Below are 17,871 nucleotides of genomic sequence, written 5' to 3'. Positions count from 1 at the left end.
AAAATAATTGAAAACAAACAAATGCCTTATTTTTAACAAAAGAAAGCATCATAATTTGATAAACATAAAAATAACGAAAAGATCTGGTGTTTATGCTTACTTACTTATCCTTACCAAATTGCTGCGTTATTTCATTGTAACAGTTGTGCCATTTTTAGTTTTGGGCTTCCACAGTTCCTCCGTCCTTTTGGAATACATAAAAAGTGAACCGATGCCATGATTTTGAGTCTGATTTTCTGCTCAATAGTGGGGTCATTTGATATCCTCAAACACAAAAAAAAATCAATTTGAGAACTTTTCTCTCGAACGCGACTAAGAAGATCTTTTTAATTAGAAACCAAGCTTGGTTGGACAATTTCAAAAGTGTCTTTCTGTGCACCTTCTCCGCGTAAGTCAGTATTTGTTAGCGGAGCTGCTAGCGGGTTTCACTTCCTTATTCTGCAAATCTATTGCAAATATTCTGGTACACAGAAGAACCTAAAAAAAGTGATCTTTATATCATCAGTGTATGACAGGTATTGGGTTTATTTGTAAGTAAGTTCTTGACAGCACGGCGTGGAGCCATCATACCGCAATAAATAAATTATTAGGATGTTCTCCGAAGATTTCACCTCCGGGGCATGAATAATCCTCACGCAGATAAACCAGGCTGAAGGTAAAGCGCCTGGAAAGTGTATGCAGCTCACCTGACATAGTTATTCTAACAAACCTGGTCTGCTGGGCAGGGACTCCCAAAGAGATAGTATGAACGAAGCTTCTTTTCTGCCATTTTATTCAGTATTTGCCACCGGTACGGCAGTGAAGATACTGGTCGACTTTTTTTGTTGTTGATAGTTTATAGCCACTGCTTCTAAGAATGGGACGAGTCGTTTTTGTAGCATCAGAGGGACCCCTGGTTTGAGATATCCTGTGCGAGGTATCCAAAGGGACCTTTGACGATCGTGTACACCACCCAATGTTAGTTTCTCCTCTGTTCCTGAGCTGTCCGAGATTAATTCATTTTTCCATTTTTGACTCTACAACCTCAAGAGGTTCCTTTGAATTAGTTCACCCTTAGCTAGATAGTCCTGCGTACTAGCTTGAATGGGATTCAAAATACGGTCCAGCCGTAAGGTAAAGCCGTAAGGTCTCGCACCTCGCCTCGACCAGGATCGGCAACATCGGGAAGGTTTTCAGTTTCGAACGTGATTCTTCTTGAGCCAAAAAATAATGACTGTAGGCAGATATTTCCAATACAGAACGACCACAAACTATGTTTTCATACAATTAATAGAGTGATTTTGACAACAACAAAACTCCTCATGACCTACTAGGTCTTGCCGGCTACCTAATGGCTCACTGGACTTGCTTATACCACCTAGTTGGATAGTAAGTTCTCTATACGGAAATTGTCCCGATGGGAAATGAAACTCGACCCTAAAGTGTGTAAACCGGCGCCGCTGTTGTTTTTACGCTCTGAGCCGCCCCACGACAACGGATAAAAACACTACTTAATTTGAAAGCGAACACCATCATGAGTACCCCTGCTTTTTACGCGGGTAGCCAAGGTGTATACAATGTAAATAAAAACACACACACACACACACATATACCGAGAACTGTCGGTGACGTTGTCAGGCATCTTCCCGTTGCTGTCAAAACGTTGCTTTGCAATCAGTGCACTTTTCTGTTGCAAAAGAAAAACATTGAAAAATTCCGGTCCGTGGAGCTGTTGTTATACCATCGCAGAAGCAATAGGAATTACTCGACGGCTACCGATGAGTGTGTATCGCATTGTGCAGTGCTAGCTTCCACTAGCAGCCGAAGAAGTCAAGTGTGTAGTTGAAAAGAAGGTTGGAAAGCTCTCCGTCCATTTGTGCTTACTATTCGGGCTCTACGTTCTCTACAAGGGAGCGGAATATATTACACTTTCGCTATTAGCGATTAAAACCGATAAAATGCAACCGGAAGCAATACTGCTAACCCTCGCTGGGTTAATATCAGTCGTCTTAACATCACCACTGGTTGGTAAACAGACGCCAAGCGTGCTGCAACAACCCGCTGCTGCTGCTGCTGCTGCTCTTGCGGTCGAAGGTGGCCCCATCAACACAAGCCAAACAGTACAGGAAACACGGATCCAGCGTTTGCAAACCTACTGCAGCTTGACTGCTCACTCTACCAGTTGCTCTACGTATAAAGAAATGATGGGTATCGCTGCCAGCTACAGAATACCCCAGTTTGAGCAGCTAGTCGATAAGGATCTATCGCGCACCCTGTCCCAAGCGGAAGATGACAACTTCTGCGGCGATCTGTCGAAAACGCTCAAACGATTGTCTCAAATTTTGAACACCCACACAGTGGGCCAGTACGAGAGAGTTCCTTCCTGTGTACGGTTGTGCTACGACGAAGACAGCAAGCTAACGGATATGTGTAGAGTGCTCTCTGCTGGATACAAGCTGATCCTACAATCGATTGACAAAAAAGAAATCAAACACCAGTCGCCAGTGCAAGTCCCACCAGAAGGAGCGAATAGTCCGGATAGCATAGCAAATCATTCCGGTTTTGTGAAGATAGTTCCAGCAGTGGCCGAGATGAAACGGCCACAGGAAGCGATAAACGAAGTCAAAGATAAGAATCCGCTCCCCATTAGCAATGGTACTATTGACAAGTCTGACAAGAAGGAAGAATCGGACAAGAGCCTAAATCCTGCTGCCAAACCCGTTCCGCCTGCTAGCGACATAATCAGTGCGAAAAAACCGGAAACAGAAGCAAAAACAGTCCCGGTGGGTGATGGCAATGTGGTTGCAAAAACGTCCGAAAAGGCGGCATCCAAAGAACAGCCACCAGCTATCCCGGTGGTGCAGGTGCCCCAGGAAGCTGTTGTGCAGGAGAAAAATGAAGGCGATTTAGTGCAACAGCAGCAACAGGGTGATCTAGATGCTGGCGGCGACTTGGGTCCGTTTGACGATGATCCTAAGCTGGAAGGCAACCTGGCGAATGGTGATGCTGCTGCTGGGAAAGCAGGTGCCACCCAAACGCAGTACGAAAATTCGGACGAATCGGAGGCTATCGCTTCGGCAGAGGACGTCAACGAGAATGGAGACGATCTGGAGCTGAACAGGTTCCAACCGGACGGGAAACCGGCCGTACTACCGGAGAAGGAAAAACAAGGCGAATTGTCGGAAAGTTCGAAAGCGAGCGACATCGTACCCGGTGCGGATCCGTTTTACGAACAGAAGGATTCGAACTTTTTCCCCTACTTCCTGTTCGCTATGTTTAGCTGTGCCATGCTGTACGTGGCGTATCATAACAAATCGAAGCTGCTGGCATTGGTCGTGGAAGGGCGGCGGACAAGCAGCGGTCGAGGTGGATTTAGTAAGGGGCGCAAGCATACGGCGGCCTACCGGAAGCTGGACTCGAACCTGGAGGAAGCCATCACATCGGGTAGCGGTTCAGGTGGACATTCTTCGACACAGATCATCTACTAAAGGGAACAGCAGCAGCGCGCACACCACCGTTTGCTTGTCATCGTTGGCTTGATAGGTTTTTGTTTCGACAAGCACCGATCGACCTCCCATTCATCCCCTTTTTTGCCGAAAGAAAGAGAGGAGAAGAGAAAAGGGGCCATTTGTAAATATCTTCCATTCGTCGTTCCTTACCCTTTTTTTTTAGAAGACACGCCGATACAGACTTATTTCCCTGACGCCTTACTAGACGCCCGCTCGCCTGCACGCACTCACCTTGCTGCACGTTGTGATGAAATTTATCTTCCTGGTTTTTCCGCGTTTCGTATCATTCGCGCGGTTTTTTTTTTTCGATGTGTTTCTCAGTGTTACACATTCTATGATACGATGAGGAATGAAGAGAATTCAGCGGAAGCAAACAAAAATAGTACGATATTTTTTTCTCCGATAGAAGGTAACCGAAAAGGAAAACCAGAAAAAACGCTGTAAAATCCGAAAAAAAAACGAAAAAAGAATAGAAATTTAAAATTTATGTAAAGCTTGTTAAAACTTGTTCTGTTGTTCCGAAACATCAAATTCAATTATGCGTCATATCACAGACACGTTGCAAAATGTACACGTAAAAAGACTTTACACGCCGTAAACTCCGTTACGCGCATTCTGATACACAGGCTGATAAGGCGTCATTTCGTCGCAACGGCTCCCTTGGCTATACTGCAAGCGACTTTTTATCTGGCCCGACTACCGTTGCTTTTAATCAGCCACGGGTGGGAAGGAGGATTGAACCAATTGAAAAATGAGTCAGGCCTGTGTGGCGTCTATTCGGAAGTGATCGGAGGTTTTTTTTTAATCGAATAACGTATCGAATTACCCAACGAAAAATATCACATAAAACACATAATTATTATGGGATTATTTAAATTCTATATTTTATGCGTAATTCGCGCATACTTTCGATTTCGTGTTTCTATCTCTCTCTTTCTCCGATAAAGACGTTTCAAACGAATTGTTTCATGAACTTCGAACATGACTTTTTTTTTGTTTGTTTAAATAGAAAATTAGTACTAGTTTGAACCCCAGTTAGATAAAAATGGATAGGGATTTTTCTGTTCCTGCCTATTCGACTTCCCTAAATCAACTGCTAGCATTTAAATAGCATTAACTTTTCGTATTTCTCACCTACTTACTATCCTGTACTTGATGACACAAACACATTTCTTTTTTAAACGCATCTTTCTATCTAATAGTGTGTCTCGTAACCTTACCTAAACGCAAAATCCTTTCAATCTCCCGGATCTCTCGTCGCATTTTCTATTGTCTCTCATTCTCTCTCCTCTGTTGTTGTTGTTGCGGTAGTAGAGAAAAACAAAAACGGAGCGCATACACGTACATGCAACCAACATAAAATGTGCCCCTCAGAATTTGGCATAGTAATAGATTCGCGTGCGTTCTTCTTCCGTTGTGTCCTAATATGCTTTTAATTCAATATTCCTTTCCTTATGTGCTTTTTCCCTTTTTTGTTGGAACTTGTGGATCAAGGATCAAGGATCATTGATTAATCATCCTGAGTTCTCAACTCGTCGTGTAGCGAGTATTCGCTGGACATGGCCTTGTTAGAGCCATGTTTAACACAAACACAGCAAAACGAATGTGTGGTGTACTAGTCCTGTTTTATAGCAGTCTTCTGTGTTATTCGTATTGATGCGTTTTCTCCGTTGTGTACGCACGAAAGTGGGGCAGTAGTAATAGGAGTACTAAGAACAATGTTCCAACATATTCACCACTACTAAACTAACAAACAAAAAAAATACGAAAGGCTACACACCTCAAAGCCAAAATGCATACCCCACCACAAAATGGGTCCTCGGTGGAAAATAAAATGCAAACATGTACTCCCGCGTTCTTCAACGTCAAACCTTACACGAATTGGTGGCATTCTGTGCTTATGATAGTGTGCCCGAGGACGGCCCCGTGGGTGTCGTCGACGAAGCGGAAGAAGTGGAGGACGAAGACGAGGAGGACGATGGCGATAGCGGGGAAGTCAATGGGGCTGTCTTTGTACGTGCGCCCGTGCTACTAGCATGTCCAGATTCAATCGTCACCTCCGTAGCTACAGCCGACGCTTCCGATGCATTCGGAAGGGAAAAGAACAGATTGCGCAGCATGTGGGTGCGTGATTTTGGAGGCCCTCCGGGTACTACTACTGGTGGTGGTTGTTGCTGCTGCTGTTGCTGCTCCTGAGAAGAAGCATCACTTAAGGAGCCTGTCGATAGTGGAGACGATTCAAGTGATTGTAATGGTTTCGATTCGTTCCTTTGATTCTGGGCTGCCTCCTTGTAGCCACCAACAACTGTACTCAAGGAAGACAAAAGTGCTGGCTTTTCTATTAAAATTGCCCTATTAATTGCCTCATTGGATGAACAACTGCTCCTGCTACTGCTGCTGCTGCCAGATGCACTTGGAACGGTAGACGATTTCACTGCATGGCGTACCGCGAACTCGGGAGACGGATCCAGTGAAACAGTCTTCTGCGGTAGAGCAGATGCTCCGGATAGATGAGTTGCCTGGGATTGTGTTGCGTTGCGCAATGATGCCGCCGTAATAGCTGAGGAGGACGAGGAGTTTGGTGAGACAACTTGCTGCTGCTGACCGCCAGCGGCTGTCTCCTCCTGCTCCAGTTCCTGCTCCAGACTGACGTTCTCCGGGATGTTGTACGAACCGGTTGTACTGTCGATCGAAAGATTACGATGCTGGCTGGAGTTTAGCTTGGGAATCAGCTTGCCAAAGTTGATGCGCTTATGCGCTGAAGACACACTGGTAGAATCAAAGTCATCCCGGAATGAGCGTTCGGAGCTGCGGAAGGACCGTCCGCTACCCAAGCTTGCCTTATCTGCAGCAGTGTCCTGCAAAATGGCATAATACCGCGGGTTAACGAAACAACTTTGCACAGAATCCATTGTTCCTTCCTATTTACCTGATCCGATGGGATGCTGTACAAGAAATCACAGGAATCTTTCTTACTGTCAATAACGAACGATACGGTGTTGTCGAAGCGTACCCTTTCGGAAGCACCATCTTCGCTGAATGCACTAGACTCTGCCTGCTGCTTGTAGCTCAGTATTGACCCGGCCAGCGCTTTGGTAGAGGCTGTGTCGTTAAGCGTGTTGCCAGACTTTTCACTAACGCAAGTCACCGCCGACGCAGTCTCGGAAGTACTCACATCGGCTTGCACTTCCAATCGGTGTCTGGCGAAGAGTAAGTAATAATTATAGCATAGTTTTTAAACTACCAATTCCATTTGCTCCATGGTGCCTTATTCTTACCCTGTAATGCTGCCAGCAAGGGCTGTTGTGGACGGGTTCGTTGCACCATATGCTGAGTGTTGGCTAGAAACGCCGAGATGGCTACCGCTGGCCACACTTAAGCTTACCTCGCCAATGCTGGTAGCTCCGATGCGTGAAACGGCATCCACGCTGGCAGCATCTTTATTTAAAGTGAGAAAAATTTAGTAAATCTTTTTTTTAAAGGCGTATAATGCTGTGCCGTCTCTTACCATGGTTTCGGGAACCGTTGTCTTCTTCCTCGTCAAATTCAAATTTCGTTCCCTCTCCACAACCTGCCCGGCAGAGCGATACAGGCACAACGCCGTACACGTAAAACAATAATATTGGCACACCGATGGCAACTGCTAATCCGGCAAGAACAGGCGAAACAATTACCTAGAAGAAAATAAATTAACAAACGTTGTAGGAAATTCTTCGTCGTGCAAAGACCGATTTCGCTCCAGATCTGAAGGATGAGTTGATCCTTCATATTCGTAACATAATAAGTGTCCTCGGATCAAAACTGCCTCGAATTTCAGAGTAAAAAAAATGAACGATTTTGTCTAAAACATCCTCTAGACGTCAGATATTCACAACGCGAATTCCACTGGGTGAAAAAGATTCGCCTGTTTTCGTCAATTTCAATGCATTTAAAGTGTCGTACAATGTTGTAGATTGATTGGTCCTTCCTTCGTCATTTTCGTCTTTCTCCAGAAGGCTGAAGATATAAACGAACCGTCATAACCTGAGAACATAACGCATTTGTAGTTCTTAATTTGGTTTGTTCTGACTTACTTCTTAAAGCGTGCGTTATGTAAAGCGATTTAACATAATTGTGATTCATTTTCGATTATGAACTCCATCCATCCATCCAAAAGCAAGGCAAAAAATATCTGAAGTACAGCTACCTGTTAGACCAGTTCCGTTGAAAATGTGTGGTTTTCTTAGTCATATTTTTATAATATTTCACAATAAAGAAAAATTAACAAGCCTATTGATTCTCCTCACCACAAGTACAGATTTTTTATTGTAAGCCTAATGGATAGATAGTATGCATCTAACATATACACATATCCATATATAACACACACTACCCACTCACAGGAACGGAACTATGTGTGCTAGCGTAGAAAACAGGAAAAACTTAAGCAAACAGCACCCATTTCTAGCAAGCTTCCCTATTTTTCGTAATGTAGGTCATTCTCGTTTCGCCGCTGACGTCACTACGCTTATGTGCGAGGATTATGTTTTTCAAAGCTTCGTTCAAATAGGGAGGAACTTCCACCTGATGGAGGCGTCCGTTTATATTTAGGAAGAACAAGTTCAAGAAGTCTAGTCTGGGGCATTGGAATGGAAGTCTCTTTTTCATCTCATCGCAGTGAGTGTTTCTGGAGCATAGGTTAAAGGGTTCGCAAATGCAGCTGAAGCGGAGAAATGACGGTGTGTACGAGATGCCAGGAAATACGTAGTTAACCGCAGCAAATAGCCTCCAGTAAGATACATACAAAGCTAGAACACGTTTGTGGCATGTCCTTGTTGTTGACCAACTAATCGTTACTAGTGTACGTACATATCGACGATCATATCATGGGCCCTGTTTTCCGTCACCTGCAGGCATTCGTTGCTCTCTGAGATTGGGATAAGAAACCCCAGCTTACAACACAGCAGAAATGTCACCACAGCGAGGGATTCGTTAAAATATTCAACAGATGTTGCTTGCGAACATTCACCGAGTATGACAGTACAACACGTCGACCCACGCCAACGATGAGCAAGCAGTGGACACTTGTGGTAGTAAATTGAAAACACACTAAGCTTGGTGGTAACACATAATTTTAACATGTACAAACAGCTTTTCTAAGACCAGATGCTTCCCGTATTTGCGATTAGAATTATTTTACAAAGGTATGAACGATACATAATTTTTTTTTTTTGGGAATTTTCTAGACATATTTTCCATATTCCAGAACTGATTCATGCGTTCTAATCTTCAGCAATTGAAACAGTCATTGCGGATGCATTAACTCTACCAACATGCAAACATAACAACAAAAAAACCAGAACCTCATAGAAGGTATGAAACAAATCATTCACAGTATGTTGTTGTGATTCATTCATTATTCATTGCCGAGTAAATGAGTTTCTTTTCAATCTCAAACGAAGCGTACGCCACTTTGAACCACTAACGACATAAAGCCAGAGAGAACAGGAAATAGATTCCTTGCCACCTTGAGCCATGTACCAACCACACCACGGCACTAGCAATCAAATCGTGTGTGCCTTTTCCACCACACTTAGAATGTGGATGCGAAGATTTTCATGGATGGAGCAGTCACTCGCATAGTAATTAAGTTAAAAAACTAATCCTAATAAATTGAATTACTTGCGGTATTACTAGACGAACACACAGGTGATTGCACACTAATCTCAATGCTTTTAAATTTGAAAGTATGTCGATAGTACCAAGAACTGAATGGATAAGAAGCTATCAGAAACATATCGAATGAGAAAATAAGATGAAATTAACGCACATTATTCGCGACAAATTCGTTCAGATGTATGGTAAATACGAGACCGATTCGGTTACCAACCTACATTTTCGTGGATCGATTATACTACAAGCACCATCGTTACTGGTGGATAGGGTGTTAAAAAAGGTTTGATGAAGGGATAGAAATTATTAGGGAAAATAGAATTAAAATTACATTACGTTTACACACAAAAATTCGGGGTCAACGAAATCTCGTTCCGGATATTGCTTCTTCTCGGTCAGAGAAGGTGTGTCCTTATGTGGCAGTGGCAGTTGCTCCATTTGCAGTAGTCAGTCATCAAATCAGTCGCCACAAGGACCCTTCTTCCCACACTACACACTGTCGCTGCAACCGTCTACATCAGTCCTGGTATCCAATGCTTATTTTTAATGGTTTACACATTTGCCTTTGCTTCATATGGGGACTTCGTGTTGTTATTGTTGTTGTTGTTATACTATGATGTTACACTCCTACTTCAAAACGACCAGATGACGACAATTGGAATCCCTTTATTAAAGAGAGAATGAGCACATTTCGTCTGTGGCGGAAAAATGAGAGAGTTCCAGCCATCTCTTCTTACTAATATTTGAACCTGTATACAAGTAGTACAAGCCGTCGGAAAATTCTCCCTCTATATTGGATTGGCATGAAGTGTTCGTCAACACTTGAGATAGCTCCCAGGTTTGGTGTAATATCGTTGCTTGCTCTCGCTCTCTCTCTCTCTGTTTGTTGTATTCCAGAATGCATTTAGGGGGAAAAACCACGAAGCATAACCATAAAGCGAAAGAGAATTCACTCCCATTTTCACTCACGTATTTTCTGCTCCCTACATACACAACGTTTTACCCACCAGGAGCGCACTTATAACCCAGCAATAAGCCGAGCCCCCCTCCGGTACAATGTATCCAGTATTGCTTTGCTGGCCAAATCGCAGACAGACAGGCCAGTTGAAATGAAAGATTCGTCACGTTCGGATGTGCTTATCCGGGTTGTTCACATTGTTTCGACCACCACTCTAAACGCCTGAATGACGAGCGATGGCCAATCAGTTGTAACGACACTTTCGTTGGTGGAACGCAAAATTCCAGTCCGGTGTAACAACCATTTGGTGGTGGCAGAGTTGGTAGAACTGGAAGGGGAACGTGAAATTTCATTCGCTAATAGTTTAACAGTTTTTGTTACGCCGTGAAACATAACTCACTTTCGTTCGGAGCTGCCCTACATTAGTGGTGGTTTAGTGGTAAGCAGCTTACTTACGGATGACTCTATCTAACAGTGATTAGGATTATTGGTGATTTAGAAAGTGTCCCCAGTTTATATTAAAAAAAAAAACGTGTGACAACTGTATGGAATATTCCAACAAAACCTTGTTTAAAATTTTGTCGCACAACAGGAACAATATTGGAACAACATAATTCACACACCCCAAAAAGCACTTGAAAACAGATAAACAGTGAAAAAGATACAAACTTCCGCTGTGCAACACACATTTACTAAAAAAGGGTCTTTGCTGGGAGGGAACCGTGCAATTATGTTCTATGTTCGTACATTCTCTCCGTCTGATCAACAGCCAGCCAGCCACATCATGCTTTGGTCACAGTAACAAAGGAAGGTGTGCCGCCTGTGTGAAATGTATTTCGAGTCTGTGTCGCTCCCTCTCATCGAAAAAAATAAACCATTTGGACTTTTTGTGTTGAACATTACTTTTTGCCAGTTCAACGCCGATACAGGCCAACCCGCGCCTAAATAATTTAATGATTCTGTTAGTTCTCATCTTGTCACCTTTTTTCCTACTTTTCCGTTTCAACTGTGTTAAGGAATAATCTGGAACAAATAAGTGTTCATCATTCCCTTATACTAGAGTAAGGGTTTGTGCAATGTAGTGCATATTTTCTTTGATAATTAAACCATTCACAAATCCTCTACAACGTAGTTTTTTTGCAGTTAAAAAACAATAAGTGAGTTTACTAGTGCTCAGTTTCTGTACTAGATAATTCGTCGTCAAATACAGGATGAAATGTTAACACATTTTAAATTAAACACTCATGTAATACAAATTGATTAGCTTCTACCTTATAACATACCCCACATGAAGGTGCTTATTCCGTTGACCAACTTTAGATATACCTAAGGCTCCTCCTAGTAAGCGAGATAGTACCGTATTAGGGAGTACATTGTGAGAGCGAATGTTTTTCTGATACAAGTACAATTTCTCTCGTTCTGATCTGTATTCCAATTTCTTTGTCCTTGACCTAGAAATTCCTGGGAAACTGAGTCCTGTTTGTCAGAGAGGACTACTTCCCCTAAAATTCCTACTAAACGGCTATACAATCTGCTGAATGAGTGGTGCTATTCATGTGAAAGATAAGTCTGAACCCATATTAAAGATACACTTTACAATAGTAGCATACATTAACAGTGCCATCGGGCAAACATGGATTAAATGAACTATTGATGGATTAGCAAAAAAAATAAATAATTTTGTTGAAGAGTTTCTATTTAAAAATTAATTCTCCATAAACATGTGCTAGGCATTCGAAGACAAAGATACAGCATACCAACACTCAATTTTTGTCGGTATGCATAAAAGGCTGGGAGGTGGTATCAAGGAAGGTCAATGATTCCAAACGAATAATTTTTAGCAACGAACTGTTCTGTTCCCCTCTAGAATCTATTTATATAGATACTCCGCTAGGGGACCGTCACATTCTCAGAGTGCGACAGTATCCCGTCTGTCATGCTGTTGCGAAAAATGTACATATTTATTAATAGGGCTTTCTTCTTTTCATCCTTTTTGCAGTCAATCGTGACTTATCGCTACCCTTTGAGACCCTGTTGACTACGTGTACTAGGTGCTGCTTTACATTCTCATCGCTCTAATAGGGCTAAGTAAGAAATTAGCAGCAGAAACCACAGCATCGATTAAACGCGATAAGAAGCGCACAAAAGGCCGATACATACAAAGTATCATGTCGGATACGGAGGAAGACTCAACCTGCTCAGACAGCTGGCCCATCACGGAGGACTGGTTGATAGAAGTGCTTAAGAAACATCACGAGGTCCGTTCGGGCATAAAAATTACCGACTTCAAGGTGAAGCAGGGCTGCCAGGATGGAGTGAATAATTTAAGCGACATTCTATCCGTATCCGTGGTGTATGATTTTGAACGAGATGTCAGTGGTGGTGTGCCACAGTCCTTGGATATTGTGATAAAATTGCTTCCGCAGGATCCATTCAGCCGGTACTTTGTAACGGAAGCACAGTTTGATCTGAGGGAAATCAAATTTTATACAAGCGTATGTATTGCATTCTGATGTGCAAAATGAGATGAACGAACGATTCTAACAGGTTCACATATTTCAATTTCCTTTACACAGATCCTTCCCGACCTTATGGCATTTCAAGAGCAGTACATCCCGAAAGAGCTCGGCAGCATGGTGATATCAGTGCCAACCTGTTTCTATACGCAATATGCACCGATCGGAAACAATACCACACCATCGCTTAGTAGTCCAGATTCGACCGAGAGCATACTGGTGCTGGAGGACATGCGATCGCTTGGCTACAAGGGAGCTAACTTTACATCAGGCCTCTCCCTAGGCCAGACAGAAGCAGCTATTCGCGCGATCGTAACAATACACGCACTCTCGCTTGGGCTCAAGATAAAAAAGAAGGTGGATCTTAACGAGAAATATCCGGTAAGTCAGAAACCTCTAAATTAGTGTAGGGTGCACAACTAAGGGCAAGGTTTTTGTTTTCAGTTTCTTTTCCAAACGACACGCGCAACCGAGAGCTACCAACAGCTAGTTGAACAGGGAATGCCTCAACTCACGAAATTCCTCGAGCAGAAACATGGATTCGAAAATGAACTGAAAGCACTGAGCAAGATTCGTCCCAAGACGAAACTTCTCATAGAAACACTCCTGCAGCCAATCGAACCCATGGGGCTGATCACACATACGGATTTCTGGTGTAACAATCTGTTGTTCCGCAGCGAACCGGACGACGAGCGCACCGACAGCTGCACCATTCTCGACTGGCAAATGGTAACCTACAGCCGTCCAACGAACGATCTTGCCTTGTTGCTGATATCGTCCATTCCGTCCAACACACGGCGCCAGCACACGTCCCGACTCCTCGACCTATATTACGGGGCTCTCAAGTCCTACTGCCTTAAGATGGACGTCGACATTGAGGCGGATCTCGGATACAGTCGTAACAAAATGGAATGCGAGTATCGGCAATCGCTTCTGCTCGCGTTGCTGTTATGCATCGGCTCAGTAGATATCGCCATCGGGAATCCGACTGCGGAACAGCGGCTTCTAGATGTTTTACGGGACTTTTACGAAGAAGGCATCCTTAGTCTTGAGGGTTATATTTAAGAAGAATGCGCTGTAGGCTGCTTCTGCTAACACGATACAATCCAAAGAAAGTCACCGAACACAGAACATAAACGCTAATGTTTTAGGAAATCGCGCACACTCTACAAATGACGAAAGACAGTCCACATTGCTACACATAAACATAAACACTAATCCGGAGGTTATGATTCCTGTCGCTCGAAGAGTGAACGATTCATTCTTGAGATTGGAGTTGCAAACGATTGACTAACAAAAAAAAAAATTGTTTGAAATTATTGCCACTCTAGTTTTTCTGGCTTTGATGGTGCTTCTGCATTATAAAACGAAGCATGAAGAGAACTGAATCGGTAAATACACACTTGAGACATACAGCTATTTCAATTTTACTGCAGGGTTGGTGAATTGGTATGCTCAACCGCATATTGAAAACACCGAAAAAAAAGCTTTTAACAAGGATCATCAGATAAGACAATTAATATGTTTAAATAAAGTGTTGATTACAAAATAATCCTACCGAATGACGACGATACAATCGTTGTAGAAATATCACATCAAATCAAGTCATACTAAAAGATTTATGGGCGGAACCTACTTAGTAAACGGACATTTGTGGATTAACAATAAAAGTTTTGAGGATAAGTATAGAATATTCAGCTGGTTATAAATATTTACATAAAAATTCAGTGGGCTATGTCAAAACCCACGTGAAAATGATCAAGCCAATTTAAAAAAAAAGATTCCAGCGTTTTATATATATTTTTCTTTTGACGAAAGGAGTACTTCAACATTTGGCGGACATTTTGATTTCGTGTGTATGAGTTTCATTTTCGTGGAATTATATTTTGGAATTATTATAACTTCTGTCAAACTCTATGAGATCTTTATAGTCTCTAGTATGGTTCAAGTGAGTCACCTAAATTCCTAGTATATGAAGCATCAAACTCATAATTCGACAGAATAATAAATCAACAAATTTATGTTTCATTTATTGCGGGTTTCAAAATTTAGAGATTGGTTTTAATTGACGATACGGCGTCAAGCAGTCTTACTTATTAATAAATAAAATATGTATTTTAACGTTTCCATTTGTAAAGGGTATTTGCAAACAGTATTTTTAAATTGCTCATTAATAGTACTTTTGTGTTTCATTGTTTAACATGTTTGTAAACATGTTTACAACACAAAAGTCACTTATCCGAGCTAAGAGTTTTTGTTTTTTTTGCATCCTTTGCAAATCAAGTGTATATTTTTTGAGTTTATTTACTATTATTTTGATGTAAATTTGCAATTGCTAAGAACTAGCTTCAAATATAATGCTAAAAATGAAATTCATTTTCACGAAAACGAAATATCCACTGATAATACAATAGTCCATTAGGGATGTAAAAAAAAACAATTCTTTTCTCATTTAAAAATGAACCGAAACAAGCTATACGACAGCTGCTGCTATTCCGATGGCAGTCCATTTCCCGAGCACCAAGAATAATGTGTCTTTTTCGATTGGTTCGATTGGGAAACATTTATCGACAGAATGATTTGAAGATAAATAGGCTGACCGAAGGAGGCATCCTATTCGTACTTTTTTCATTGTTTATAAAAATTCATTGCGCTTATTAGCGAATTATAGACACTTACCGATGCCGTCACTCCACCCAGAACGGCAAAATTGCGTTTGTGCTTGCCGGCTGACTTGTAACGCGTATGTATCTTTCGTCCGACCCACACAGGAATCCCTAAAAGAAAGTAAATACTTTTAATTATTCAAATGTTCGATTAATTTCATTTTATCATGAATGCTTACCGATAATCATCGCTGGTACGGCAATTCCTGCAACGAGGGCAATCCCAAGTGGAGCACCCACCAGTGTTCCAAGCTGCCACAGTAACTTCTTTTTTCGTGACCATGGTTTCTTCCCCCAGAACGTACATCCTGACGGGCTAAGATAGTGAAGATCGCTGATCTCCTTCATACACAGCCAACAAAACTCTGAACCACAGATAGCGCACACCATGTGATTGCAGGAACCATCGTCCATCTTCACGATAAGTACCTGACACCTTGGGCAAGGTTTTATTTCGTCTTCTGAAATAATGGCAACCAAACAAGCCCACAAAACATTAAACAAACATCATGCAAGAACAGTTCAACTAATGGCATCGGGAGGATGGAACTTCAAAGAATTGTCTTAAAGTAATACAACAGGAATAGTTAAAATCAGAGGGATGGAATAGCAAAGGAGCCAAGTTGAGAAATCTTACTATGTTGTGAATTTTTTCTAATACTACCGGACAGGGCGCGCGTTGGGCTTTGGCGGGAAGCACGGGCCGCATCGCACGTTTGATCGGGATGCCATTCCGCCTTGCAGTGGTAGCAAAACTGAACGTCACATCCTGGCCGCTGACAGCATATTCTTGGACAGGAGGCACATCCGGTAGCGATGACGGCATATGTACAGTCGGGTCCAGGACACCAGCGCGAATCGGGATCGGACAGCAGCACCCGTCGGACCATAAAATCCTCATACTTTGTGATGGCCGTTGGGAACGCCTTAAGCAGCGTTTGTATATCAGTAGGATGCATCGAGTCGGAACACTGTGGACAACTGATATCCGTCCGCGATTCCGAGATCTGGATCATTAGATAATTTTCCAGGCATGTTCGACATGCGTAGTGTTTGCAGTTCAGTAGCGGATAGTACTCATCGCTTGCAGGTAACACGTCATAGCATAACGGACACTCGTCGGGGACTTTTCCGGCGGTGGATGACGCATTTGTACCGTTGCCTCCAGCTGCCGTACTAGAGCTTCCGCCCTTACTATGCAAACTGTGCGACGATTTGTGGCTGCTAGGGGTGAGTTTCGAGTTCGCTGTCCCACGCTCTAGATTGCCCGGTGAGTTTGCTGAATGTTGCGAAGATGCGTCGGAATTGTGCTGCAGAGCGATAAGAACGTTTTTATGTGTAAGTAATTGTGAGAAATGCATTAATTGATGTTACATACTGTAAAATATTTCTGTAAATTTATAAATATACTAAAATATTGTAAATTTTTTCTGATGAAAAAGTTCTAATTATCAATAATATCGTAGTCGATGGTTCACGCAAGAAAGCTTGCAAATCAATTCAGAAATGCATCTTAAATTCTAAACCAGACTTTGCTACCGTTTCAAGCGGATTATTTTGTGCATATAAACAATGCGTTAGCTCAAACAACAACTAAGACTGATATCTGTGACAAAACAAAGAACTTGCTAAAACATGCAACGCAGCTATCTTATCTGACTGCTGACTGACTATCTTCCACCTAGCTGATTAGAATGGGAAGTTTACCAAAACAAATATACCGTCCGCCATCCATTTTACTCACCTTGTTACTGCTATGGCCTGATCCAGTCTTATCATGCTTTCCTCCCCCATTGGAACTGCTGCCGTGTCCACCACCACTGCCGCCACTGTAACTACCGCCCTTCTCCGCATCGCACAGCCGTTGTCCGAGCGGTGGGCTACCGCGAGCTGCTCTTGCACTTTGCAGCAAAAAACGCCGTAGCGGGAAGTTCAAGTTGAATGTGTTTCGACTTGTGCCGCGCATTTTGTCGCATCTATCAACACCCACTGGCACACTGGCGAGCGATGAAAACCGTGTCTCTCAAATGCACATATCCACGAATTGCGATGGAAGATCTTTTACACTCTAGCTAACATTAACTAGTACTACACTTCTAAGACATCGAGAGCAGTAACACGACGCGATGATACCACTGCAATGCATTCGTTGCTGTATTGTTGGCCGGTGGAATTAAATTTGTAAACCAATGTATGGTACGGTATGGTCTGTATATTAACACTCACTAATCCTATGTTCACTAGCAAAGCAACTTATTAAGAGCTTAGTTCAAAACAACTTAATAAACGCGCGCGGTACGCTTTCGTCACTGTTTTAGATTCTAACAATTGATTTCTAGTGCACTTAAAACAGAAAAAAGTAGTCATTTGCACCATCTATTAGAGCTCTTAGGAGTAGCCAATGATAATATTTCCTGTGATCACAAAACCATAACGATGCTGTGTTATTACGAAGGTGCTAACGCAGGTCCTGGATGTGATTCAAATAATCTGAAAGAAAGAAAGAAGCAGACAAATAAGTTATCACAAGTTTCTGTTGATCGGAACAGTTGATATAATTTTCCTACTAATGAAGTTAAGAAGAGCCGAAC

General features: G+C 42.4%; 5 protein-coding genes across 6 annotated transcripts in view; 3 read left to right on the top strand and 2 right to left on the bottom strand.

Annotated features, from left to right (window-relative positions):
• The window catches only part of LOC126557136 (double-strand-break repair protein rad21 homolog), a 435,365-nt gene that overhangs the window by 100,926 nt on the left and 316,568 nt on the right, over nt 1-17,871 (top strand). The gene's annotated exons all lie outside the window — the stretch shown is intronic.
• The window catches only part of LOC126557093 (protein Peter pan), a 326,012-nt gene that overhangs the window by 116,072 nt on the left and 192,069 nt on the right, over nt 1-17,871 (top strand). Inside the window, exons 3-5 of one of the 2 annotated variants that reach the window (XM_050212747.1) lie at nt 12,390-12,593; nt 12,675-12,995; nt 13,059-13,695. The exons of the other annotated variant lie outside the window; for it this stretch is intronic. Of the exons in view, the coding sequence (XP_050068704.1) occupies nt 12,390-12,593; nt 12,675-12,995; nt 13,059-13,679 (1,146 nt within the window). The 3' untranslated portion in view covers nt 13,680-13,695. Of the gene's footprint in view, nt 1-12,389; nt 12,594-12,674; nt 12,996-13,058; nt 13,696-17,871 lie in introns of those variants that run through there. 2 annotated transcript variants of the gene reach the window in all.
• LOC126556751 (uncharacterized) overlaps nt 1-17,871 on the bottom strand; it is a 97,624-nt gene that overhangs the window by 57,283 nt on the left and 22,470 nt on the right. The gene's annotated exons all lie outside the window — the stretch shown is intronic.
• On the top strand, nt 1,904-3,467 carry LOC126557793 (trans-Golgi network integral membrane protein 2-like). Its single transcript, XM_050213677.1, has one exon. The coding sequence runs from the start codon at nt 1,938-1,940 to the stop codon at nt 3,465-3,467; it is 1,530 nt and encodes a 509-aa protein (XP_050069634.1). The 5' UTR covers nt 1,904-1,937.
• Nucleotides 5,387-17,337, bottom strand: LOC126556975 (E3 ubiquitin-protein ligase RNF19A-like). The gene is made up of 8 exons (XM_050212558.1): nt 17,025-17,337; nt 15,918-16,590; nt 15,460-15,741; nt 15,294-15,391; nt 6,997-7,162; nt 6,767-6,926; nt 6,418-6,688; nt 5,387-6,346 (listed from the first exon to the last, which is right to left on the bottom strand). Exons 1-8 carry the CDS (start codon nt 17,244-17,246, stop codon nt 5,387-5,389), a joined length of 2,832 nt encoding a protein of 943 aa, XP_050068515.1. The 5' UTR covers nt 17,247-17,337.

The sequence above is a fragment of the Anopheles maculipalpis genome, chromosome 2RL, assembly GCF_943734695.1.
Source record: "Anopheles maculipalpis chromosome 2RL, idAnoMacuDA_375_x, whole genome shotgun sequence".
Taxonomy (NCBI): domain Eukaryota; kingdom Metazoa; phylum Arthropoda; class Insecta; order Diptera; family Culicidae; genus Anopheles; species Anopheles maculipalpis.
The sequence above is the reverse complement of the archived record's forward strand: the minus strand, read 5'-3'. Positions and strand labels throughout refer to the sequence as shown.